Source organism: Oculina patagonica, chromosome 7, assembly GCF_052425735.1.
Source record: "Oculina patagonica isolate OP01 chromosome 7, crgOcupat, whole genome shotgun sequence".
Classification (NCBI taxonomy): domain Eukaryota; kingdom Metazoa; phylum Cnidaria; class Anthozoa; order Scleractinia; family Oculinidae; genus Oculina; species Oculina patagonica.
In genome coordinates this window covers 13257048-13283066 of record NC_135764.1, presented here as the reverse complement: position 1 = coordinate 13283066, position 26019 = coordinate 13257048, and the positions used below count along the sequence as shown (strand labels likewise).

Sequence of the window (26019 nt, the reverse complement as noted above, 5' to 3'; positions counted from 1 at the left end):
AAAGTTTGCTCGTAGATAAGAACCAAAAATATGCACATTTTTTTAAGACCTTAAAAAATATGTGACCGATCTCTTGACCCAAAAAAATACCGAGTGTGTAAATTTTAAACCCCAAAAATAATTTATGTCTGACTCCCCCGTCATGTATACTTCGAGAACCTCCCTTCTCCCTGGTTAAGCCCTGGTTAAGTGCAAAATTCTCAAATAGTTTAGAACCCTGTGAGTACAATTACATAGTGATTGAAAATCAAGAAGCAATTCCTGAAAACAGGGCATCCTAGCTACAGTGGCTTATCTGAACTGTGGAATAGGAGCACAAATTATGTCCATACGATACTGTACAGAGAAATGTTCACTCACATAACATGTATTCAGTTGACTTGCCTACAATTTGAGCACACCCGGGGTCTACAACCACTTAACCCGGAAATAAGAAGCGAACGACTTTGAGAAAATTTATGTATTCAGTTGTTATACACTGGTATGCCATTAGTGAGCCATTATTATCATCAACACTTCTCATAGTATTAAGCATTACCAAGACTGGTATAACCTAATTTAATCTATTGTTCTTCAGTGAGAAAGTGCTGTTAAAGGAAAATTTGCCGATAAGAACTCAAAACCTGATTTTTATTATCCAATAAAATAATAAGTGATCACTCCTTAGAAATGACACCTGTTACTAGGCAACCGTTCCAACACAAACGGATGAAATCTCAGTCAATTGTCAAGAACCAAGTAAGTCTTGTAAGCCCCAACAAGATGAACTCCAATATAACAAACAGGTTAATTTGTGGAATCCATGACAAAATAAATTCTTACTTACAGCTAATGAACAGATATGGCTTTGGTTTTATGCTTGCGGACACAACGGAGAATGAAGAAAACACATGTTTCTTTCTTATTTCAGTCAATTAACATGGGAAAATTGTTCCCGTCCATTTGGTCAATGTACGTTGTCAATATTCCGCCTGATTAAGAGAAGATAGCCACTATGTAAAGATATACATGTAATATTAACCATGTCCAGTGATTTTGGTTGCACTGCAATAACCACGTATAAAATAGTCAGACTGATTTGGATGAAAGATTGCAGTAGCTAGTCTCTTGCAAGCAGACATTTTTATCAGCGGGAGCAGTAATACAACAGCACATTGAGAGATATTATGTGGCAAGTTTGCTGTGTTTGTGGTCACGTCAACATCTCGCAGGGACATTTCAGTCCACAGAGCCACATTCATCCAGGCCCTCCTCTCCCTCACCCCCACAGGCTTTGATTTGTCTCTTTTAACTGGCCTCTTCCACAGCTGGTTTTAGTCCTCTGATGGTCAGATCGTAAACCACTTCTTCAATTTTCTTGAGGTCATATTTGAGGCCATCAAACTTCTTTCTGAGAGAGTCATTTTTAAGATTTAACAGTCTGAAGCCAGCGTCTAGCTCAGCCACAAATACAGCTATTTTGTAAGGTCGGCCGTAATCTGCTGAGGTTACACTGTTCACTGCAAACCGTGACTGAAAAAAAAAAAACAGTCAAACATACAAAATATTTGGTTGGAAATTCAATAAATGTGGATTGTAGTAGTTTTACTATGCTCTCAATATCTTTGAGAATACTAAATCAGCATTAAGTAATATTGTAATTTTACTGTATTGTAGGTCTTTGTCCATTTGTCCACCCATCAGTCTGTCCCTCCTTTGTCCGTTTGTCAGTCCATCCGTCCATCCATGCATCCACCCAAAATATATATAAAAAATACGATAGAAGATATCATAATGCATGTCCAAGCCGGAAAAATAGCTGTCATGGTTCTTGGCCAATGGGGTTCTCCAAGCTAATCAGAACTGGTAGAGCAGTTGTTCAGTTCATTAATTTAGTAATTAATTTTGTTTGATGACCTTTTCTTTGTTATTTCCATTGTGGTTTGCTTATTAAAAGCTCCTAGTTGCAGCATCAGGTATCATGATTCAAGCAACTTACCAGTTCATTTGCAAGAAGAAGAAGTCCAGTTAAAAAATCATCCAAGTCAATATGGAAACCATCAGATGACCGCTCTACTTGGACTGCAAAAGAGAAATGTAGATAAAACATCAAGAGTCAGCTTACTGTAGATTGTTCTGTAGTTCCCTGTTTGTGGAGAAATGTGAACAAGTGGGTGAACAAAGGGAAGAAAAGCAAACTGGTCAGCCTTCATTACCTTCCCTTTGTTTACCTGCATGCACTTCCTTGAACATGTAATGACTTGATCTTTTACTTATTATTTTCTATTACAGTAACTGTTTTTCACAACAATATAAATTGATGTAAATATGCAATTTTTCTGGCATTCTAGTTCAATAATTATTTGCAATGCTACATTATTTTTCTTCTATTAAATGCTCAGTTTGCTATTTCCTAAGGTTGAGTGCTTAATAGAAGTTTGAATGTACCGTATTTTCTCGATTTAACACCCCGGTGTTTATTTCAAACTTGTCCCTATAGGGCCGGCGTTTATTTCAAGCCCTATGTTTCTAAGAAATGATTTTCATTCATTATTTTTGACAGCTATATAATTAGACATTATTTTTAAAACATACTCAACCTTTAATAATTGTCTAAGGGGTTGATTTTCGGCGTTTAATCGAGAAAATACGGTACTCTGGATGGACTGCCTCCCCCTCACTATGAATCTGAGTACCCCACCAAGGGTAAAATTTGTAAGATTTTCATGTTCGCAAAGGAAATGCTATTCAATTGCATCTGACAATTAATATGCACATCTTACTGTTAGCTTTTGGCCAATTTACCTCCAAGCATTTCTGCCAGCTCTGGTCTAGTAATGAGTGGATCACTTTCCAGGTACACAATAAATGCTCCAAGAAAGGCAAACCGTTGACTCACAAAGCGCCAGTGGTCACAAAATCTACAATAAAAAAAACATAAGAATTTAAAACACACAGCTGGCTTATCAGTGTCAGAGGACTTCTGAGTCCTTACACTGTAAGTCCCCTTTCTGTAGCATGAGGCAACTACATGTAACTAAAAGGATCTCTACACCTCTTGTTGGTCCATTGCAGTCCCCCCCCCCCTGAGTCACTATTTTGACAAGTTGTTCAAACACCACCTTGGATTCAAGATCAAGTCCAAACCCTGGCTGGTGTTATTCTGTTGTGTTCTTGGGCAAGATACTTTTACTCTCAGAGTGCCTTTCTCCACCAAATTATTTGTTAACAATTGAAGGGGCAAGGGCAAGAAACGCACATCGAGTTTTGGCCAAATTGAAACACATTAGATATATTCTGGAGCCCTGTGATGCTTAAGGAAAAAATATACCCGGTAATGTACTTACTGACCTGTAATATTGACCAGCTGGTATTTTCTCCACAAGATTTGCATACTGTGACTTGACAACAGTGAGCATTTGTCTGCTTTTAGCACAAATCTTCTTCACAGCTGAAAGCCAGAGTGATCATGATCAAAAACTTCTTTCTCCTTACATACCAATAAATAGTCAAAAATCAGTGCTGGAGAGATTGTCTAGATGTACTGTCATTGTTCTCACAAATAACATTGTACTAAGAACTTTTGATGACATCATAATCCACATACCAGCAGGTATGAACGGGGCAAGATATCACCGATTGTGTTATTATTTTAAGGCGCAATTGTTAACATGCAGCCTCGAACAAGCAAACACTCTTCAATGTTTTTGACTTCATAGAAGGATTTAAAGATTCTGAATTCAGCCTTGTAAATGTCACTACAAAACAAGAAAACAAAGACAGAAAGCAAATTAATTTTATTTGTGTGAATGTTTTTATGGCTTAGTGGAAACCGAAAAAAGAAGATGCCTGCTCAAAGTACTGGGTAGTGTTGTTTGCTTGGAAACTACAGTGTACATATCAGAGGTTTTCCAAGGTTTTTGACTGGTAACCCACCTTTAAAAACAATGTTTAAATTGTTTTAAAACTTATTTAAAGCGTGTATTTCTTTTTTCTTTTCTCTAACCGAGCGAATTTGTACAAATTTAATTGATGCGATTTTTGATGAATTATGCGAAAAGATGCGAGTTGAGGTCAGTTATGGGTAATCACAACATTGCGTACTATTAATATCATTTTTAATGAATTTTTAGAATTTTCGCATAATCCAGGATTTTCTCTGCATAATCAACACATTCCTCCACATAATCTTCCTGAAAATTTCCATATAATTTTTATTTTTTTCCGCACCCTATTAGATGCCCTGACTCGGAGATCGTCTTCAGTTGATGTACTGTTAAGTTCTCACAAATATTTAACATTGCAAGGAATTATGTTTGGTTATCAGGAGGGAGAATTTAATGTAATGCATCAAACACAAACGACAGTGTTTAATCGGGATATCCAAACACTGAGAAGAGACTTTCATGTACCTTCAGGACTTGAAGATTGATGTACTGCTTGTAAAACAGCCAGGACTTCTCTTGCAGATTGTTCTAAGTCACGAATGACTGTCTTAATTCCCTGAAAAATTTACCACACAAGCATCAGTACCTATTTACATGTAAAGCCCTGTTAGTCTCTATCAAGACATCATTTTCTTCAAATGATTTTTCATGTTTTATCTTTTTCCTTTCATTAGTATCAAATCTAACTTCCTTTTCCAGGGATATAGGTAAGATTTTCAACAGGCAAAATGAATTTACATGATCACAGGTGGAAAAAAAAAGGCGCATTAAAAAAATTGAAAGCTCTTCAAGCAACTTCATGGTAATTCCATGAAGTGCCAACCTTCGCTTTTTTCAAAATATTAAGTGTCTAATAATGTTAGTAGTGATCTCACTTCATTTGCCTTTGAAAGTAATTATTTTTCCATGGGAGTTGCATCATTTATGGTTGCTGCTCTCGGGCTTCGTAGCGCAAATGCACACAAGCAATTAGTGTTTCTTCTTGACTCAAAAAGATGAAAAACAGTGTGACATGACTGATACCTCTTTCCCTTGTATTTGCTTCATTCCATCTGCAGTTTTTTACCGATTTGTCACACTCCCAATTTTTCAATTAATTTTGTTTGTTGATGATCACACGGCTAGCCTTATAGCCTTCAAATTCAACTCTTTTGTACTGCTATCGGATTTTTTTTGGCGGAAATACTTGGTTATAGGCTGAACACCCAATTTTGTCAAGTTTTGATCAGTTCTCAGTAACATTTGGTAAAAAAATCGCTTGGCTTACAGCCAAATAAATACGGTAAGTCAAGCAGGATTCTTTCTTTTTGAAAGGGATTAATGTGCAATGGATGTAGTACTAAGGGGGATGGGGTAATTGATGATTGATGTTTCATGGAAAATAAAACGGCCCTTTCACAATTCTCAAAAAATAATATTATCGGCAAATCATGCTTCACAAAAAAATAATAATAATAATTTAGAGAACGTTTTGGAAAATCATGGTTCGTGGTTCACTATGGATATTACAATTCACAAGGAAAAAAATTCGCCCCCTTCCCCAGCCCCCATGTCCAAGGTGTTGGGGGGGGAGGAGAACAAGACCCCAATAAAGGATGCCACCTCTAACTACAATTTGATACCCCCAAAGCGTTGATTTTCTTACTTACCTAGAAGGTCAAGTTTTGGTTAAAAGATTAATATATTTAGCCTGGGCCTGCAGCGGGACAGTCAGAGATCTGCAGCAAAGCTGCAAGGCGCGTGCAACACAGTCCACATGGATTTACGAATTTATAATTACAGGAACGAACAAGCAGTGAGAACTCATAAAACGTACCTCTCTTATTTCCTGGTCATTTGATAAATAATCCTGAAAGGAAGCAAACAAAGAGATAAGCGTTTTTTCCTCTGTTTCCGTAACGTCACTGTTATCTTTCACTTCGGCCGCCATGTTGTTGAGTGTACGTATTTGTTGTGCAGCGGTGTGCTATCTAAAATGCTGCGCGCATTCTTATTCTCGTCCCAGGGTCTTCTCCGGGACCAGGGACGATTTTCAAAGCTTGGCAGGGGTCAAGAGAGGATAAAATGGACAGGACTGAAGAAAGGTATAGGGGGGTTTGGGGGCATGCTCCCCCAGAAAAGTTTGAAATTTCTAGGCTCGAAAATGCTATTTTCAACATTCTCCCTGATATCATATCTTTCGTGGAAAAATCGATCTCATCAAGTGTAAAATGACATGTGTTTTTAGTGCTTTATAATAGGAACTTTCCTTCTGCATGATTTTTTTCTTTGCCTTCCCCTTTGCACGAATTTTTTTCTTGGCATTTTCCCTTGCATTAATTTCGGTGAAATCCGTTTGAAAAAACGACCTTCGGGTATATTTCCCCCTTAAGCATAGGAAGTGAACACAAAAGGTTGATGTGTTTTGATGCATATAGTTAATCTCGGCGTTGGCTATTGAGTTCCCCTAGCCCCATTGAGTTAGTGAGTTCCTTAGTGAGTTCCCAAGTAGTGAGTCCGCTTTTGAGTTCCCTAGTAGTGAGTTCCAGGAGTTCCCTTTTGAGTTCTCTAGTAGTGAGTTCCCTTTTGAGTTCCCTAGTAGTGAGTTCCCTTTTGAGTTCCCTAGTAGTGAGTTCCAGGAGTTCCCTTTTGAGTTCCCTAGTAGTGAGTTCCCTTTTGAGTTCCCTAGTAGTGAGTTCCCTTTTGAGTTCCCTAGTAGTGAGTTCCAGGAGTTCCCTTTTGAGTTCCCTAGTAGTGAGTTCCCTTTTGAGTTCCCTAGTAGTGAGTTCCCTTTTGAGTTCCCTAGTAGTGAGTTCCCTTTTGAGTTCCCTAGTAGTGAGTTCCAAGAGTTCCCTTTTGAGTTCCCTAGTAGTGAGTTCCCTTTTGAGTTCCCTAGTAGTGAGTTCCCTTTTGAGTTCCCTAGTAGTGAGTTCCCTTTTGAGTTCTCTAGTAGTGAGTTCCCTTTTGAGTTCCCTAGTAGTGAGTTCCCTTTTGAGTTCCTAGTAGTGAGTTCCCTTTTGAGTTCCCTAGTAGTGAGTCCCCGTTTGAGTTCCCAAGTAGTGAGTCCGCTTTTGAGTTCCCTAGTAGTGAGTCCCCGTTTGAGTTCCCAAGTAGTGAGTCCGCTTTTGAGTTCCCTAGTAGTGAGTCCCCGTTTGAGTTCCCAAGTAGTGAGTCCGCTTTTGAGTGGACGTATACAAAACATGGACCCGGGTCCATGGACCACCCCTGTGGACCCGGTCCATGGACCACCTTGTGGACCCGGTCCATGGACCACCCCTGTGGACCACCCCTAATTTTCAAAAGAAAATCAATTGACGGCAGGTACCAAAACCCAAAACAACGAAATGAAACCACCGAAACGAAACGACCAAAACAAGGTAAACCACCAAGACGAATCCGCGGAAACAACTGAAACAGTAATCTCGTTCCCGCATCTCGCGGGTAGACGAAGCCGGAAGGCGAGATCTGACCAAGTAAGAAAATTCAATTTTTTTGATTGGCTCTTTCAAAGCATGGCTGTCACAGCGCTAAAATTTGAACGTGCGATGTGGCCCCAAGGGAATTCAATGTCTGTATTTAATGCAAATTATAGATCATGCACGCAATCATAATATATTCATTTTTGGTACGTTTCGTTGTTTACAGTCGGCCTCAAAAGACAAGAAGATTTCGTTTTAGTTCTTTGTAGCATTATAAATCTATTTCAAAAGAATAACGATGTTTAAAAACAGAGAATCTGCCGTAAGAATATTTACGTTTGATTACGTGACCGGATCAAATTTGCATAAAATCTAGACATGTCTCAGACATTGCATGTAACCGCCGAATGTACAGTTTTTTTTTTGAGTTTCCCTAATGGTCGCGGGTCGCGGGTCGCGGGTTTCAAGTCGCGTGTCGCGGGTTTTAAATAAGTCGCGGGTTTTGAAAAAGTCGCGGGTTTTGAAAAAAGTCGCGGGTTTTGAAAAAGATGCGAGTTTTCGATAGAAACCATTTATTTCTCAGTAAAATTCATTCAAACAAATTTAAACTCGTTTTCTTGGGAACTACGTTACAAAGTAGCCAATTGCTTTGCGGGTTAAACAATCAAATTACGAACTTCGGAACAAACTCCCCAACTTTGGTCCGGCTAAACTTCCCAAGTTTACAAGTTGAGGAGGAACAAGACATTGCTCGAAAGTCATGGTCATGTCGAAAATTCAGGTGAAGAAAACATGGCAGCAGCGGTAATGTTCCAGCGATTCCAGTGGCTAGAGTTACAAAATATTTGGTTGAAGTTGAAGAGCCTGACGTCGTTTCGCATGAGCGATCTGCCGATAAATAAATTTTACGTCGGCTGAAATTTGGTCAAATTTAACTTTTTATATACAGCAAATACATCTTTAAAATTTTTGTGAGGCTTTAACTTCAATGTCAAGTCTTCTGCGTTTGTAAACCGAATGAAATTGGACGGCTTTACCGATCTTCAAGTAAAATTAATTTTATACAAATGCGAAAGAGTCAGACAAATTTGAATTAAAAGTCGCGACACGTTTACGGCTCAATTCTATTTTTATGGTACGTGTTTTCTTCCGATGGTTTAGCGAAGCAAAACCATTTCTGTCAACATTACTACAGAAGGGGTTTTTAAAATCTGCGCCAGTTAAAAATATTTTAAAGAGTTTTTGCCACAGAATACTAGTAAAATATATTTATCAACCGTACGCGTTCAATATCATGAATACTTTGGTTCAACTTCATGATCGCTCGCGCGCAACGTTGTTTTCAAACTTAAAAGCTTGATTGCAAATCATGCGATGTTTGATACCCAATTTGAACATGTTTTTTTTTTTTTTTTCAGGACGTGATGCAATGGACGGTATATGTAATCCTTATACTTACTGTGGGTCAGAACGTTGATACCGACGCCTAGCCGTGCTTGTTCAAACAACTATTTTGAAACTCGAGCAGCTAGAATCGCTGAAATATTTCTGCCACCACTTTGTAACGTGTCTCGTTGCTCCTCAACTTGCAAACTTGGGAAGTTCAGAAGTTCAGTCGGCAAAGTTTGGGAAGTTTGTTCCGAAGTTCGCAATTTGATTGTCTAACTCGCAAAGTTCCTAAGAAAACGCGATCATTTTAAAACCGGCGTCTTTGCAACCGGTTTAAATTTGTTTGAATGAATTCTACAGAGGAAATTAATGCATTTTATTGAAAACTCACAACTTTTTAAAAACACGCGACTTTTTTCAAAACCCGCGACTTTTTTAAAACCCGCGACTTATTTAAAACCCGCGACACGCGACTTGAAACCCGCCACCCGCGACCCGCGACCATTAGGGAAACTCTTTTTTTTTAAATCAAATATTTTTACCCGACCTAAAGCCTTTATAATTGCCTTTTGCTTAGTAAAATACTCTGCTAGACAACAAGACAAAATCACCGAAACAAGCAAAACCTTTACCAGCTAACCGTAAACAGACTAACCGGAGTCCTAGTTGATTATGTTTCGTTTCGCTCGTTTCAACCGTTTCGGCGGTTTCGTTTTGGTCGTTTCAGTGGTTTCGCTAATTTGGTTTTGTTTCATTTCGTTGTTTTGTGTTTTAGTACCTGCCGTCAATTCATACCCTGTCCCCATTCTACACTTTGATTTTCTTTCGAAAATTAGGGGTGGTGCACAGGGGTGGTCCATGGACCGGGTCCACAAGGTGGTCCATGGACCGGGTCCACAGGGGTGGTCCATGGACCCGGGTCCATGTTTTGTTTACGTCCCTTTTGAGTTCCCTAGTAGTGAGTCCCCTTTTGAGTTCCCTTTCGAGTTCCCTAGTAGTTAGGCCGCAGGAGACGTCTGGATACGGAAACGGGGGTTTGAGGGCACGCGCATGCATGAAAAACAAGATGGCGGAGGATCGTGGCGGATCGATAGTGCCTGCCCGTAACTTTTTTTTGTAAACAAACGTGCCTGTAGACAAAAAAAACCCAACCAAATTCACTGCAATTAGTGGGTTTCTTGTCTGGTTTTGTTTCGTTTGTTAAATTTCGGCTTTCAATTGAGTTTTTTATCCTGAAAAGTAAAAATAATTAATGATGCTCGTTTTTGAATAGGCGCGCGGAAGAAAATTTAATGGTGAACAATAAAAACGATAGAATGTTTCAGTCTCGGAACCATCGGTCTGATAGTTGCCCCTTGGAAATTTGATGTTCTTAAAACTAGCATATTAGCCCTCGAAGCATAAGAACATCAGATTTCCGCGGGTCAACTATCAGCCGATAGTTCCTCGACAGAAACACTCTATAGTTTAAATAGACAGCTCCCAGAGTGCGCGCTCAGTTTTTTCAATCAAAACCTTCAATAAATCAATTCTAGCGATATGGTTATGCTAAGACAATTAGACGGCTCTCTCTCGGTTTCTATCGACTTTAACTATCAGCCGATAGAAACCTCGAGCTCACCGTCTAATTGGTAACAGTAGATGGCTCTCGGAGCGCGCCCTAAGTTTTCGCTTACTTTTATCAATCAAAACTGTCTATAAATCAATTCTAGCGATATTCTTCTTCAATTCTAGCGAGTTTAATAGATCGGTCAGTAGGTTATGGTAACACAATTAGACGGCTCGCGACGACCTCGAGCTCGCCGTCTAATTGTTAATTAGAGGGCCACTGGTTTTTCAGTTTTTTACTGTCACATGTCTACCCTCGTCAAATAAAGTTATTATAAGTTATTATAAGCTCGCTCTTGAAGGGATTAATTATCGCTAATAATAACCCCACAACTCTTGACACAGAATGAAAATTTATTTATCACTTTAAAAAAGAAACAATAACAACAAAAAGTGACACGACTGTTTTTCCCCGAACGCCAACACTGTTCCCATCATTCCATCATGCTTGTGGCCGGGGGGACTGGACTCGACACTGCACTGTCGCCAGGCACGTGAGGCATCTGGCCAGCGGCAGCATGAGCCTGCAAAGGAACATTGCTGGGGGTACCGGGGCCTGACGCAGGAGATGCAGCGTTCGATCCCATGAATGACACCGGGGTGCTGCAGCCGGAGGGAGGGTGGGAGCCGATTGGAGGTACAGAGCCTGGGTGCATGGCTGGAGCTGGGGAGGCAGAGGCAGAGGGGGGATTGGACTAGGCCTTTCTCGATTATGCTAGCATTTTTTTCGGCATTTTTTGGGGAAACGAGCATTTTTTTCGTTTTTTCTTCAAAAAAGAATTGCTAGCATTTTCTGTCACTTTTCATGACTGTGATCCAGATTTTCAGCACTCAGAACTCAGAAGGATAATTAATCCTAAAGTTTCACAATTTTGATTACATAATTTGATTGTTTTCTGTCTGTTTCGACTGTTTGTGCGTTGTGTTACTTGTGTGTGTGTTTTTTTTATTTTTTTTATTTTTTTTTTTAAATTAATAATTTTTTTTATATTTTTTTTTATAAACAAACAATTATTAAGTATCACCTGTTGTTGATATGAGCATATAATGTGAGAGTTTGTACGTTTTGTTTGAAATAAAACAAAGCATTTTTTGGAATTCAAGTGGCATTTTTTAAGGAAATCAGGCATTATTTTAGCATTTTTTTGGCTTTATGCGAGAATTTCTCGTAGCATTAAATGCCAGTTTTACTAGCATAATCGAGAAAGGCCTAGATTGGACCCGACGGGCTGGCTGCTACCTGCAACTTCAAATACAACAATGTTAGAAATAAGTCGTCGTGAGGTAGAAGAATAAGCAAGTAGCAGGACACAAAGGCGAAGAGGCAGAGGCGCAGACTGCCAACGAACTAAGGCAGAAATGTGGTGTCTTCGAAAAAATTTACACCTAATTGTGCTGCAGTTTGAAATGGGGTACAGGATGCCCGAGTGTTTATTTCAACAACAACAACAACAACAACCATTTTATTTTGCCAAATTAAATAGAAGATAAATTACAGCATAAAATAAATTAACTAAAATAGGCAAAAAAAACTACTCAGAGTAGAAATAAACTAAACGAGCTGAGTAGTTAAAAAAAAAATTTAATTGCTTTGACAAGGTTGTACATAAAAGAAGACAGAAGTAAAATAAGACAATTACTAAGTAATTAAGTACCATGCAGACAAAATGAAATAAAATAAAATAAAAATAAATAAGTACAATGTAACTAAGTATGTATAAGTGATAATTTAATTTAGAAAAGTAGGGAAAAAAGGGAACATGGGAAAAAAAAAAGAAAAACAGTACCAGTTAATGTTTGAACTAAAATTTGTTAATATTAGTTTAATACGAGCGAAAAGAAAATTAAAATACTAAGCCAGCATTAACCATAAGTACTTAAATAATGCTTTTTCATAGTTTGCTTAAATGAATGAAGAGATAGACTTTTTAGTTCTTCATCCAAGTTATTCCAGATGGAGGGACCAGAAAAGTGTAGATTAAATTTGCCATAATTAGTTCTAACACGGTTGATATAGTAGGTTGATTTTGATGCTAGTCTAGTATTATAACTGTGTTTAGATGATATACTTAAGAAGAAATTGTCGAAGGCTTTAGGTAGTAAGTTATGATGATACTGAAACATAATTTCAGATTCCATTTTTTTTTTTTTTCATGTTTAACTCCATTATTTAATAGGTTAGCTTTCTCTTTACACGATTTTATTTTTGGCAAGAAACCTGGAGTAATTTGCGTTTAAATGATTGATGTGGGTTTATACCTGACATTGAGGATTCTACGAGCGTGCTTACTTGAGGGCGGGCACTTATTCCGGCGAGAAAAATAAACTGTATGTACTGCAGATCGCTTGAAAAACTGCATCAATTATGATCTTTTCAAGACATTCGCCTCTTATTCCCAATTAAGTCTACAACAGTTATTCTCTTGACCCAATTCAAATAATAAAATCTTACCTTGTTGCGCAGGACTGGCGACCTGTGGCACATGACTTGGTACTCCCGGTTGAGGGACCTGGGACGGGGCTTGTTGTGAATGCCTTCGTTGTTGCGGTACCTGTGGCTGTGGCTGCTGTTGCTGTGGGAATGGGGTTGAGGTTGGGATACCTGTGGCTGCGGTTGAATCTGCCCTGGGGAGGGTGCTGAGGGGGACAGGTGACCGGCCGCAGCACGTGCGCGTAGCTCTGCCGCTTTCAGTTGTTCCTGATGAAACTGTTGGCGCTCAGCAAGAAGCTGTTGACGCTGGTACTCCAACTTTTATTAAAGAAAAGAAAAAGAAAATGAATTAATGAAAAGCAAATGAGTGATCTTCCTTTCAAATATACAAACGTAACGCCATAATCTCCTTCGTCTTGCAGTTTGAATTGCTACGCAACGCTCCTCTGTACAGAAGCGTTGCGTGACGACCAAAAGTAACGCCCGTCGTGAAGGAGACAAGTTACACATTACCTAGTGACCACACTGTCATGTGGTTTTCTGGGAACATTTCTAGAACCAAAAAACCCCTCTTTTTCAAAGCGTACCAGTGATCAGATCGTGCACCTTCTACTCAAGAGAGTTTCTTTTTGTTTTCTTGTCTTATCACCAAACATCCAAGCTTCTGTGTGATGAACTACGTGGATGACCGATAGACACTAAAATATCTTAATTCATCAACAGTTTCTTGTACTTACCGCCTCTCGTTCGCGGTCCATGATAGTCTCAAGTTCTTCAAAGTGACGCAGTTTAATCTCTAGTTTCTTCATCTGTGTCTCAACAAGAAGCGCTACAAGGCTCTTGATCTTACGCTCTTCAACTTGAGCCAGGTGCTATCAGGAAAAGAGAAGTTACTCAAAATTCTTAGTGCTGTTTAATTGCGCGTAAAAATGATATTACCCCCTCCTCCCGCCCCCTTAAAAAAAAGAACGAAAATAAACGAACGAATGAACAAAAGGACGGACGGACGGACAAAAAAGAAACAAATCAAGTATTGAAGACCTGGACATCAGGTTAAACCACGATTCACGCCCAGATTGCAACCAGATTTCCCCAGAGATAAAAGAAGTCAGGGTTCTTTTAGCCAACGAAAGCATTTTGTTCATCGTTGACTATAAATCTTGGCATTTGTAGCTACTCCCCATCCTCTGGGGAACGCATTAAATCTGTCAACTGAAAATTGATCAAATGCGAACATCAATCCGTCAAATGAAGGGTTCAAGTCCTCGGTGCTGCATACATTATTTCATAAAACACCCTTTCCTAATCAGTAGAACTTTATTTCCAAGATACTGTGATTGCGCTTTGCTTAGCTTGAGTGCCACGCGCCAGTTGATAATCTACAGTAAGGTTACCTTGGCTTTTACTGCAGCAGCTGCCAGAGCTGATGCGGCTGCCTTAGCAATGTTTTCTTCGTTGATAGCCTGTGTTTTCTCTCCGTTCTGTGCTTGGCTACTCGACTCCGACGAGTCTTCCATCTAAAAGCAGGGAGAAAATCACAGTAAGAAAAAAACGCGGAACCTTGTTAATATGGACAGGCTTGAAATGGGTGTCCATTTGTGTGTCCGTATTAACTCTCACAGTGCCTTTCTCTTCAACAGGTTAACAAACAGATATTCTGGCGCATTGTTAGGGAAATCTTTCATAATGCTGGGGGTAACCTGCTACGGACTAGCATTTCATGTAGAAATACTTTTCATCACATTGTGCTTCAGAAACTGGAATTAAAGCAGCTGCTTTATGAGCAGGAGAGATCACCCTACAGAGTTAACTTTGATGTAAACATTAATTTTAGAACCAAATAACTCTACCTTAACATCTTGTGCCCGTGTCTCCCCTCCCTCAGGTCCTGCTAATTGACTTCCGTTCACTAAAAAGTCATCTTAAATCACTTAAAAGTGATTAAGTATTCTAAGGTGATCACTTTCGTCTAAAGCTTGGAGAGTATGATAATATTTGTCGTCATCAGGGTTAACTTACAGGTCGATATCGTACCCAGTCTTCAGGATAATCGGCTAGCGCTGACCGTGGATCCTGAAGACTGAGTGCAACATTCCTGGCGCGTGAACATGTTACTTTAGCGTATTTTGGAAAATCGTCCTAGAAACACTCGAGTTTCTTCCTAAATTAACAAACTAATAAAAAGGCAAACACAGGTTAATTCTCTAACATTTATCACGACAGCGTCACGCCAAAGGCGGTACTCCTTAAGGTTACTAAATTTAGCGACTACTAATTTTAGCGATTTTTTCTGAGCAAGATTTAGCGACTATTAAATTTAGCGATTTTCTGAAAATTAAAAAAAAAATTGATATATAGCTAATAGATGTTCAGCAATAGAAAAAAGTCACTTGAAACTGAACGAACATTATCATTGTCAGAAAGAACAATGTGAATTGCAAATGTAAGAAAGTGGGTCCTCGTCTGTGAAATCAGTCATATTCTCCATGATGACGGTGATCCCAGCTCTCTCCCAACCCTTCTTAAATTGTTGCCCAACCTTCTGACACTGTCATATAGTTGAACAAGGCCACTACAATTAATTTTGTATTCCTCTGACGGGCGAGGGTATCAATTTGACGCGTATTAATTTTGACCGAGACAAATTTTAGCGAGTACTAAATTTAGCGATTTTAGCCCAACTCGCTAAAATCGCTAAAATTAGTAGCCACTAACAATAGTAACCTTAAGGTAACTACCGTATGGCGTGACGTTGACGTGTTAATTATAATAAATCCCAGCAATTTCTCCAGGAAACAAATTGTAAACAATAACAAAAGCTCCAGTCTTCTTAGTGACCAAACAAAAAATGAATTTACGACACGTGAAGACAATTTCCCTTGTCCTTGTAAAAAACAAAGAATTTCCCCTCACTTTGAATTTGTAATTTATACCTGCATTTTTTTCAGAGGTCTCCTGCTTCACTTTTTCTGCCCGGGCGTTAGCAGCGTTCTTAACATGGCTGTCGATGACTGCCTGGGGTATTTCGTCCTTCATTTCGGAAAATTTCTCTGTTGTGTTTAAAACACAAATGAAAACAGAAGGGTTTAAAGACATGTTACATAATATAAGCATGATAAAAACCAAACCCAAACCAACACTGCTTTGTTCTACGTTTTTCACCTGGCACACGAGTGGCAGCGGTTGCTTAATGACATTGAAAGTGTTTAGCTTTGTGATTGGTTAAAGAAAGTCGTGTGGCACGTTCTAGCCAATCAGAGTGCAGATGTCTTCTAACTTAAGCCAATGAAGTACATGGCCAAAACCAATCGTGGCTTGTAACGCGAATTTTCCTTCTCTTTTTTCATTTGCATAGTTTGTACCGTTGCCACGCAAATTTGACATATTTTTGACAGCTGTCTGTTTGAATTGACCAATCAAAATCTCAGACAGGGTGAAGCTGACATGGCAACGTTAGATTTCGCGCCAGAGCAAGAAGAGAGAGCATGTAAGGAAATGTTAACTAACCTAAAGCAGCTTTAGCGGCAGCACTTGCCACACGATGATCCACAACTGAGGCAAGGAAAGCCACAGTGGACATAATTGGGTTCCCCGCTGACTGAATGGCACGGGCTGGTGTGACAACGGACCTGAAAAAGCAACAACAAAAACAACAACGATGTCGAACACAAGCCAGGTGTTTAAATCTGGCAATGATGCTAGAACAAATACCGCTTTAGAAAACCCAGAAAATAAGCAATTCTTTGCAATGGAGGGATTCTTCGTTCTAGAAATGGAGCATTTAAATTGAGTGAGGTTTAATATCACATGTTCCTTTAATGTCACTGATAGAAACCAACGTTAAAAAAGTTCAATCTACTCATATTTATGGTGAACTCTATAAACCCGCTTTTTTTACTATTCTATTTAAACTACTACTAGACTGTGAATATGACGACTTTGTATTAATTATTTTTTTTATTCAAATAACGTAGTTGTTCCGAAACGCTACAGAAAAATTGTCTTGAGGCAAGTAAGGCTTGTAAAAGTGCGTACAACTTAGTTGTGAACGCTTGTCGGGTCTGAGGCACTTTTCGCTCATGTAATTTGTCTTATCTTATCCTCGAAATTTTAAGCGCTAAACTTTTGCTGCTTGCAAATATTTTAAAGACAGTTAGTCTGCATAGATTGATAGTTAAATATTGTCGGCTCAGGCACGTAGGGCAAGCTGTGGTACCGCAGTTTGAAACGTGTTATTAGAGAGATTCACCCTGGGTTGGTTTTTCGTTGAACAGTTCGTTACACAGCGGATACAAAGATCAATGTAACGTTCTCCCGCACGCGCTAATACCCAACTTTCGCGCGTGCTCGTTGTTTAAACTTTTGAACTCTCTAACGGGTCTGTCACTGTGCCCCTGACGAGAATGACAGGCTTTCTGAGTGCAGATTAGTATATTTTTCTTATCGATCTGTGCCGATTATTATTTTTTTAGTGAGCGCACTAAACTATTATCAAAGATTGTAATGGACTTTTGTTTATAGTCTTTGTAAACTTTATACGTGAAATGTTTATTCATAGAACTGTATGTTACTTTGTTATTTTTATGACACAATTTTAAAAGAACATGACTCGGCGAAAGTGCTTGCGTCAACGAAAATAACACTGTTATGGTCCATTCAAGAACATTGTTTACGAAGAATCGGCGAAGAAGAAGCTCCAAGAATTGCTTCGAGGAAAAATACAAACATCTATGGCTTAACCGTTTTATCTCCACATGAGAGAATTATCGAGGCTAAAAACGCGAGTTTCCACTTTTAACCAATATTTGGGTTTTACAAAATATTACTCAATCATACACTTGTAAAGATGTTTAGATCTGATCTTTACAACTAAAACAAAACACTGAAAGCAACAGCTTGAAAGAACAATAGATGATGTGCTACAAGCATACATTTTCGACCTGTATAACTTCAGTCTCAACAACTTGCAATATTTCTAAGTGGTGTAAGTTTTGCAATGTAAGTCGTGTACTGTTTTTAATGATACTGTAAGTATTGTTTTCTTTTGTGTGAAGCAAAAACATGTTTACAAAGCGTGACTGAGAAGGTAAACTCTGGACCACCGAAAACTTCAACTCGGGTCCAACGCATTTGCAACAGGCACCGGCGTCCTAAATCATAAGGCCATGCTGACTTCTCCATGGCAAGAAGTATTTTAGCTTGTCCAAAGCTGTGCTAAATAAACCGTGCTTTGCTTGTGATTTCAGGTAAATCAAGTGGTTTGTCCAGAAGAGCCAAGGCAGGCATTGCCATAGCAGTCCTTCTGTTGTTTGGATTCGTTGTTGGAGCCGTCGGCTGGTGGTTCTACAGGAAAAGAAAGGGAAAACATCTGTTTGAGCATGAGCAGTTTGATAACCCGCAATATATTTCTCATCCACGAAGCAAGAGTTTCATAGTGAGGGTGGTGCGATAGCTGCTAGCGGTACAGAGAAGGGCACATAGAGGTTTCAAACGAAGGGGGAAAGAAACCACAATTAAAGAGATTTTTTAGGATTTTATGAAGCAAGAGTATATCGGAGGAAAGAACTGATTGTTTAAAAGAATCTATTTTTATATAGATACCAAACATTTTGTAGCAACAGACTAGGTTAAGGTCATTACCCTGAAATAGAACTCAACACATATTTTTAACCAAACTTCGCCTACTAACCAGTTTATTACGGTATTACTTTAAGGGAACTTAAATTTTGAAATAAAAAAGGGGGGGTTCACCAGATTCGTTAAGGAACAGGAAGACCTTGTATAAAACGTATATTCCATATGATTCCTTTATATTTCCTCTGCGAGTACTGCCAAAGTACACGTTTTTAGCGATAATTTATTTTCCAAACATAGGAATTTCATTTTACAGAAAGAATTTGATCGCTACACCCAAAATATGATAAAAAATTGATAGGTCACCAGACTCGTTTATGAGAAAGCGACAATTTTTTTGTCGCGTAATAAGCGCGCTCGCGCGCGCTTATTACGCGTAAAATTCTGCGCAGTAAGGATGCGCAATGCAATACAGGGCAATGACCTTAAGAGAAGTAATTTGTCTATTTTTTATAGCTCAAATATTCTCCATAATTCATATAAAATATATAACACTTATTGTCAATGGTACACCATCATAGAGGCAATAGAGATATAAAGGTAAAAACAGATTTTGCTACAACAAAGTATGTCGAGTCGTTTTTAAATTAAGATTGAATGTTAATATTACTGCTGTCTACTTTACATTAAAATATCACACAATTTTAGGGTAACAATGGGCTTTATTAACCATGCAAATGCCTTCGTGAGGGAGGGAGGGTAGCAAAAAATTACAGCTGCTTGTAACGCATGCAAACGCTCGATAAATGAAACTGACACTTGCGCACTCATACTATACATGTAGATTCCAAGCATAACATAATTTCCTATCGCAACGATAACGCCGGAATTTTAAACTACGATAAACAAGTTTATCTCCCACCAAAAAGTAGGGCTCATGAATGGTCCCTTAAAATTTTGCGTTGCCCGTAAAATTAGGCTTCTGCTCGGAATGCTCTCAAATGTTTAGTGGGTGCTCATTTTGCTGGTGCTCGCCTATTTTTACAGTGCTCACATGCTCGGTTTTTAGTGGACTATTTTTTGAAAAGTGCTCGTTGCTCGCAAGGTTAACTTTTTCCAATGCTCGTGCTTGCAAAGAAAAACGCTGTGTTCGCATGCTTGCAAAGACCATTCGATGCTCCTAAAAGTACAGCTGTAGGGTTTAAGACATTTCGTAAGTACATAGCGTAGGGTGATCAAATGCTCAAAGTATTAAGTTCAGTTTTAGTGTGGTCGGTGGAGCCACGATAACTTTTATTCGCTTCATTGTTCGAAATTAGCTTCTTGTAAAAACTATACTGGACGATTCTCATGAAGCAATTGTAACTGCAGAATACTTATTTTCTAGTACTTATCTGTCACGTGCTCCGTTTCCAGCCCTATAAATCCGGGCGTTTTAATAACAAAACATTTCTTAACTCGTATATTCTGGTACAAATGTGGTACAAGAAAAATCTGGTATAACTTCTGTATTCTCTTAATATTATGCAAACGTTTTTCTGTGCACATTGTATAACGTTTTTATTTAGGAAACGCTTATGAATTTTTTCGCAGCATGCTGTTGCTTATGTAATGCATGCATGCTTAAAGCATCTCAAATAAGAATTTTTTAAAAAGAAAAAGCAGAGAGAACGGAAGGAAAGGATTAAAATTAATGAACGTGCTAAATATTTAGCTATAGGTTATAAATTGGAATTTAAAAATAGATCAAAGATCGTTTACTTTCTAAATGTATTATCTCTTAGAGTTAAATTTAAATGGCATGTGAAATGTATTTACTTATTAATATAACATTTTTATTGCTAAATTTTATCAAATATAATGAAAGCATTGAGGGAAGGCTATTATATAGTCCCATATGATAAGTCTTTCAACCCTAGTTCCCAGTGTCTTCTTAGCGTTGAAATTCAAGATGGCGGAAAGTCTTGATTAAAAACGCTTTGGTCCAGGGACTAGTTTGTCTCCAATGCATGCTCTGCTTAATAAGAGAGGCTCAATTTATGCTCTTTAATAAAAAGTTTCTAGCATTTTTGACAAAAACAAAATAGAGATTTGATTAAAACAATGTCTTTTTTTATGTTCTCGTATTCTATTATTTACATTTGACATGTTACCATGGTTACAACACCTTCATTTCTTGGAACTAGCGACTATCCACATGGATTAGCGGATGTAGGTTGGAACAATCTTTAGCCGCCATGTAATGTCACATTAAGATAAAATTGGCGTCAGGATTTAAATGAAAACCCAACCAAAAGATAATAGTAGCTACGGATACCTCAAAGGGACAAACAAAAGCAGTGGAGTCATGAAAGCATAAGCCTCTTTCGAAGACGTTCTTTTGGCTGGTCACGCATTCTTTTCCCCCCAAAAACGACGTTCGTAAGAGAGGAAAGATTGCGTGACGAGTCAAAAGAACGTCTGGGTTGGAGCTATGAAAGCATTTATTGAGCGCCTGATATCAAATCACCGCCTCAAATCGTCATAGGTTTTGAATTTGGACAAGAAATACAACAGTTTTCACTTTCAGCTGATTTACGATTGCTTTCGTTTTGCGAGTGACGGTTTAAAGAACTCGCGCTACTTTCTCAGCCAATCAGAAGTAAAGCTTAAACTAATCTTGATTTGCACACACTTTTTTCCCTCGCTTCGTGCCGGCTTCATGCATTTGCTTCGAGTTTTGATTGGTTCACTGTGGATTGTCTGCGTCTTTTTCGATTGGCCAGAGTGATAACTTTGGTTTTAATTTTACGACATTTAATCGAAAATCGCTCTAACAGCGAAATCTAAAGAAGAATTTGCTAACCGTGTGATCAGGAATTTAATCGCATTGTACTGCATGCATTATATAAAATAAAATGGCATTGTATTGCCTTATATAAGCTTAAAATAAAATTGCATTGTACAAAACAGTCAAATGTTGCCCGTTTATTTAAGATAAACAATCCTGTTTAAAAACACACTAAACACAATTGACGCAATAGCTTAGTGAGGGTCAACATTGCACGATGAGCCCAAAGATAAAATTGCAACAGTCAAATGTTGCCCGTTTATTTAAGATAAACAATCCTGTTTAAAAACACACTAAACACAACTGAAGCAATAGCTTAGTGAGGGTCAACATTGCACGATGAGCTCAAAGATAAAATTGCAACAGTCAAATGTTGCCCGTTTATTTAAGATAAACAATCCTGTTTAAAAACACACTAAACACAATTGACGCAATAGCTTAGTGAGGGTCAACATTGCACGATGAGCCCAAAGATAAAATTGCAACAGTCAAATGTTGCCCGTTTATTTAAGATAAACAATCCTGTTTAAAAACACACTAAACACAACTGACGCAATAGCTTAGTGAGGGTCAACATTGCACGATGAGCCCAAAGATAAAATTGCAACAGTCAAATGTTGCCCGTTTATTTAAGATAAACAATCCTGTTTAAAAACACACTAAACACAACTGACGCAATAGCTTAGTGAGGGTCAACATTGCGTGATGAGCTCAAAGATCATCTGCGTGGGAGGCTGCGCTTGGGCTCTTTACATTACTCGCATTTCGTCTGATTTTCCTTGTCAAAAGTTCTGTCCAGCTCTGTCTTTTAAAACACATCGCTTCCATTTCAAGTTACATGCCGTATGTAATCCATGTTTATAAAGTTGACAAAGAGAAGTTGGTCTTCACAAATATGCTTTATTTCTGTCCAATTCTGTGGTTTGACCGGTTGGTAAATAAGCCCGACCTCGTGCCTTCCTGTAGTGTTGTGCGCGCAGTTCTTCAATTTGTTTGGGGGAAAGATATTAGGTAATCATCTGCAACCTCTATTTTGATTGAAGCGAAATAACAATCTATCAGCTTGGTTTGCCTCCGGGGGGGGGGGGGGGGTACTCGCATAAATTTTGGATAGGGGTGTGCCGCCAAGGTTCTTAAACCCTGACCCTATTTAAGGATAAAGAAAGCGAAAATTGATACCCTTTTTGAGGCTTAAAACCGAAAAATGACACCCTATTTAAGGGGAGGAGAAGCGTTCCGTGACGATCCAAATAACGGCTTACCGCGCACGGCAAGACACAAATCTTTATAAAATCGCTTTTCTAATACCTGAACAGAAAATATTTCGTTTAGCTGGGCGTTTATTTTAGCTAATAGAATTTAGGTACCCTATCTAAGGATCACACCGGGAACACATTGCCAAAAGGAGCAAAAATGATACCCTATTTAAGGAGGGAAAAAAACAACGCAAAAGCGGACGTTACAACACATGAAATGAAAAACAAGGACCTCAAAAGATCTTTATACCTCCAAATTTCTCAAATTATAACGAAATAGTCAATTTCAAGATAGGTTTATAACTATTTATACCATGCCATAGACAATACAGCCAATCAGAATACAGGAAAGCCGTTGTATATTCGACGTTATTGAAAACTAGCAATGGTATATTGCAAATTGTGAGTTTTGATTGGTTATTAGGCAATGGTATATGAGCTCACATACGATTGACCACAAATATGGTAGCCGATACGCGTCAACGAGAACAGCTGGGGAGCTCAAATATTGCAATTCTTTGGTCGTTTTTAATAAAATAATTATTCCACTCGCGCTTGTTGGATATCGAATTTCGAAATCGTTGTTACTACCATCTCATATCAAACGATCGCTCGTGGAATAATTGTTAAGTATACCACGAAAAAGTGTTGTGTAACCTAGTGTATATCGAATCGCATACGTGTGAAAACAAACTGTGCGGGTTCTATTTTTTCAAATTTGCTTTTGTTTTTAAGATCTAGGAAAATAACAATAAAGAAAAACATTCTGGAACATTTTTACCGGAAATATCAGTACTCCACTTACAAAAGTTATACAATAGTGCAAGCATCATTTACATTAAGCTATAGCTGGGTATTTCACGAGATTTTTAATGAGTACATTTAGATACCACGAACTTGTTGAATATACTTATTCGATTGGCTTAACTTTAGTGTCAGTTTATCAAACTAACCGTGATTCATGGAGTAATATAGGCAGGGAAGAGTAATTTCCAAATCGGAGATTTTTTTGCTTATATTATTCGCCATTTAGTTTTGCCGCCTAATTATCCCAAAATCCACAAAACATAAGCATCAAAAACAATTTTATATAAGAGAAAAGGAACCCTCGATTAACTTTTAATCCTGGGTTAGTGTTAATCGGCTTTCGAACAACCCGGCCCAGTGAACTGCTCCGGTTTTAGATTTTAGAGCAGAAAGCAAGTGCGTGTCTCAAAATTGTATCCGTAAAAGTTCAATGGAATTGCAAATACTGTTAAGTCCATTCCAGGTCGATTGCGAAAAATACTGACCTTTAAATCTGATATTCTACTTGTTTTTCTTCATTCCTGATTCCTGGAATGTTTTCTCATTCATTGCGACGACATGCCACGACAAGATCATTTACAGCATTTGTATTGAACACGCCACAGCTTTCGAGTTTTTCTTTACTTGACGTTTATGTCTTCGATTGTAACAGCCGTGTTCAAAGCCACAATTGGCTTGCTTGTGAATAAAGGCAGAGATAAGGCAGCGGAGAAGCTGAAAGATGGCGATGTAACAGATCAAAAATTTCGTGGATTGATCGTGCGTGAAATCGACGATATCAAGTCCAAGTTGGATGGATTATCAAGGAAAGATTTGCTGGCAAGTATCAGCTTCTTTGAGGAGGGAATAGAATTGCTGTATAAAGTATTTGATAAGGCAAGGTCCGGCAGAAGTGAGAACAGCGCGGTAACTACACAAGCAGCTTGTACTGGGGCAATTTCTCTCGCTAAAGGAATGAGAACCTTGGAGCTTACAGACCTGGACGAATCAGCTACCAGGGCGCTTTTCAACGCAAAAGAGAGGTTCAAAGATGCTCGCAGAGAAGCAACGAGAGCTTTTAACAATGAAGCTCTAGAAACATCTGATCGCATTCTCGCAATGCAATATCGAGTTATGGCGACAATACTAGAGACAGTAGACAATGCCGCGGACGCAGTCGAACCGTGTAGAGTATGCATTAAAGAACTAAACTCTTTGTCCGCAATTCAGAATAGTTTTGATGTTCAGCTCAAGAAAGGCATTCAGGCAGTGAGGGGCATTTTAGGTAAAGACGAACGCAGGAAAATAATTTCTAGTGTTTGTCACGTGAATCGTGTCATTTACGATGTCACGCTAACAGTCATCAAAGACGTTCCTCTCTTGATTTGCCCTACTGTTATTATTGGAGAAGAGAAAATTGACCCATTGCGTGACGGAAGAGTAACTGAAGTTCTGCGTAAACAGGGCATGGAGCACTGTTGTGTAACACCATGGTCATTTGGTCAGGAGGGTGAAGAGGAGCACAAGCTGAAGTACCCGTGGGGTATCGCTACAAACTCCAGCGGACAATTCATTGTAGGAGACTTTATGGATGGTAACGTAAAGGTGTTTGACAGCACAGGAACATTTATGAGTCTTTTCAGTCTCCCTAAAGATGACGTACACACAAAGTTACATGTTCTTGATGTAGCCACAGACATGAATGACAGTATCTATGTTTTGGCCAGATTGGAAAAGCCTGGAGCTGAGAGATATGAGTACGCTGTTTACGAATTTAACAACACCGCTGACCTGCATCACAAGTTTCCTGTGAGGGGAGGGGACTGGGGGCAGACTGACAGTCACCGACAGTGGCAAAGTACTGGTACTGAGGAGTTTTTTTGTGGTTGATGTGTATGAGACTGCTGGTCAGTTTGTTTGCTCGTTTGGTGAAGGCATATTGAAGCATCCGCGGGATATCACTGCTGCTAATGATGGCCGTGTTATGGTAGTGGACTGGGGCTATTCCTGTGTTCACATATTCAGTGAACATTGCGACCATCTTAACAAGTTTAAACTCCAAGGACGTAATTGGTGGCCTAGAATTGCATTTCACCGGGCAAGTGAGCATGTTGTCCTCGCTGGTAAACAAGGCGGTAAACAACGAGGGAAAGATCACCTGCTGGTGGAAGTTTACACCAAAGATGGCGAGTTTGTGCGGAGCACTCAAATCCATGAAGAACGGATTGCTGACGTAGAAGGGATAACAGTGACTACTGAGGGACGCATTGCTGTAGCTTGTGAAGCAAAAAGGGTACTCGTTATTTAAAAAAAATATGATGCTGGGGTCCACAACTGATATTTTAAAATAATGTAAAATGATGTTATGAAACGGAACAAGAAGCATGAAACCTTTTCAGTGTGGACACTTGTTTACCAAATAAGTTTAAAACAAATAACAATAGCAATGTAAATATGGCATAGATGTTGCGTATACATAAATCTTAAAATACTAAGCTAAAATGAGTTTCTCCTCATAATACAAAATCATTTACATGGAAGCTAATGCAGTCTTGAAAATTTTTGAGAACTTTCATATTTTTTGTGCCTTCCGGCAGCATGTTTCACTTAATTGCTTCACAATAGCAGTAGCATTTTGTATATTAAAAGATGTGTTATTTACAGAATGTGGAAAGGAAAGTTTGGTGGACAAGTCTCAGAATTTAAGGTAAACAAAAACAATTAATTCCTGCAGGTGGGAGGGCATGACTCTGTTGTTATTCTAAAAGAAAATAGTATAGTAAGAATCCTTTCTTAATATGACTGACGCATGACTTACAGT

General features: G+C 38.7%; 3 protein-coding genes, 1 long non-coding RNA gene and 1 pseudogene across 5 annotated transcripts in view; 2 read left to right on the top strand and 3 right to left on the bottom strand.

Moving 5' to 3' along the window:
• Positions 1 to 16400, bottom strand: part of LOC144661268 (uncharacterized) — a 69171-nt gene extending 52771 nt beyond the window's left edge. Inside the window, exons 1-2 of one of the 2 annotated variants that reach the window (XM_078521968.1) lie at positions 16260 to 16400; positions 15686 to 15802 (exon numbers count right to left, since the gene is read on the bottom strand). In XM_078521968.1, the coding sequence (XP_078378094.1) occupies positions 15686 to 15802; positions 16260 to 16332 (190 nt within the window). In that variant the 5' untranslated portion in view covers positions 16333 to 16400. The remainder of the gene's footprint in view (positions 1 to 15685; positions 15803 to 16259) is intronic. The other variant, XM_078521967.1, reaches the window with a different exon arrangement.
• Positions 1 to 26019, top strand: part of LOC144661263 (uncharacterized) — a 174214-nt gene that overhangs the window by 79510 nt on the left and 68685 nt on the right. The gene's annotated exons all lie outside the window — the stretch shown is intronic.
• On the bottom strand, positions 31 to 6522 carry LOC144661285 (translin-like). The gene is made up of 6 exons (XM_078521990.1): positions 5743 to 6522; positions 4392 to 4482; positions 3331 to 3430; positions 2785 to 2900; positions 1979 to 2061; positions 31 to 1512 (listed from the first exon to the last, which is right to left on the bottom strand). Exons 1-6 carry the CDS (start codon positions 5854 to 5856, stop codon positions 1288 to 1290), a joined length of 729 nt encoding a protein of 242 aa, XP_078378116.1. The 5' UTR covers positions 5857 to 6522; the 3' UTR covers positions 31 to 1287.
• LOC144661300 (uncharacterized) lies at positions 10658 to 12904 on the bottom strand. The gene is made up of 3 exons (XR_013572249.1): positions 12774 to 12904; positions 11548 to 11567; positions 10658 to 11022 (listed from the first exon to the last, which is right to left on the bottom strand). It is a non-coding gene; the product is annotated as an uncharacterized LOC144661300 (long non-coding RNA).
• Positions 23776 to 25651, top strand: LOC144661253 (uncharacterized; annotated as a pseudogene).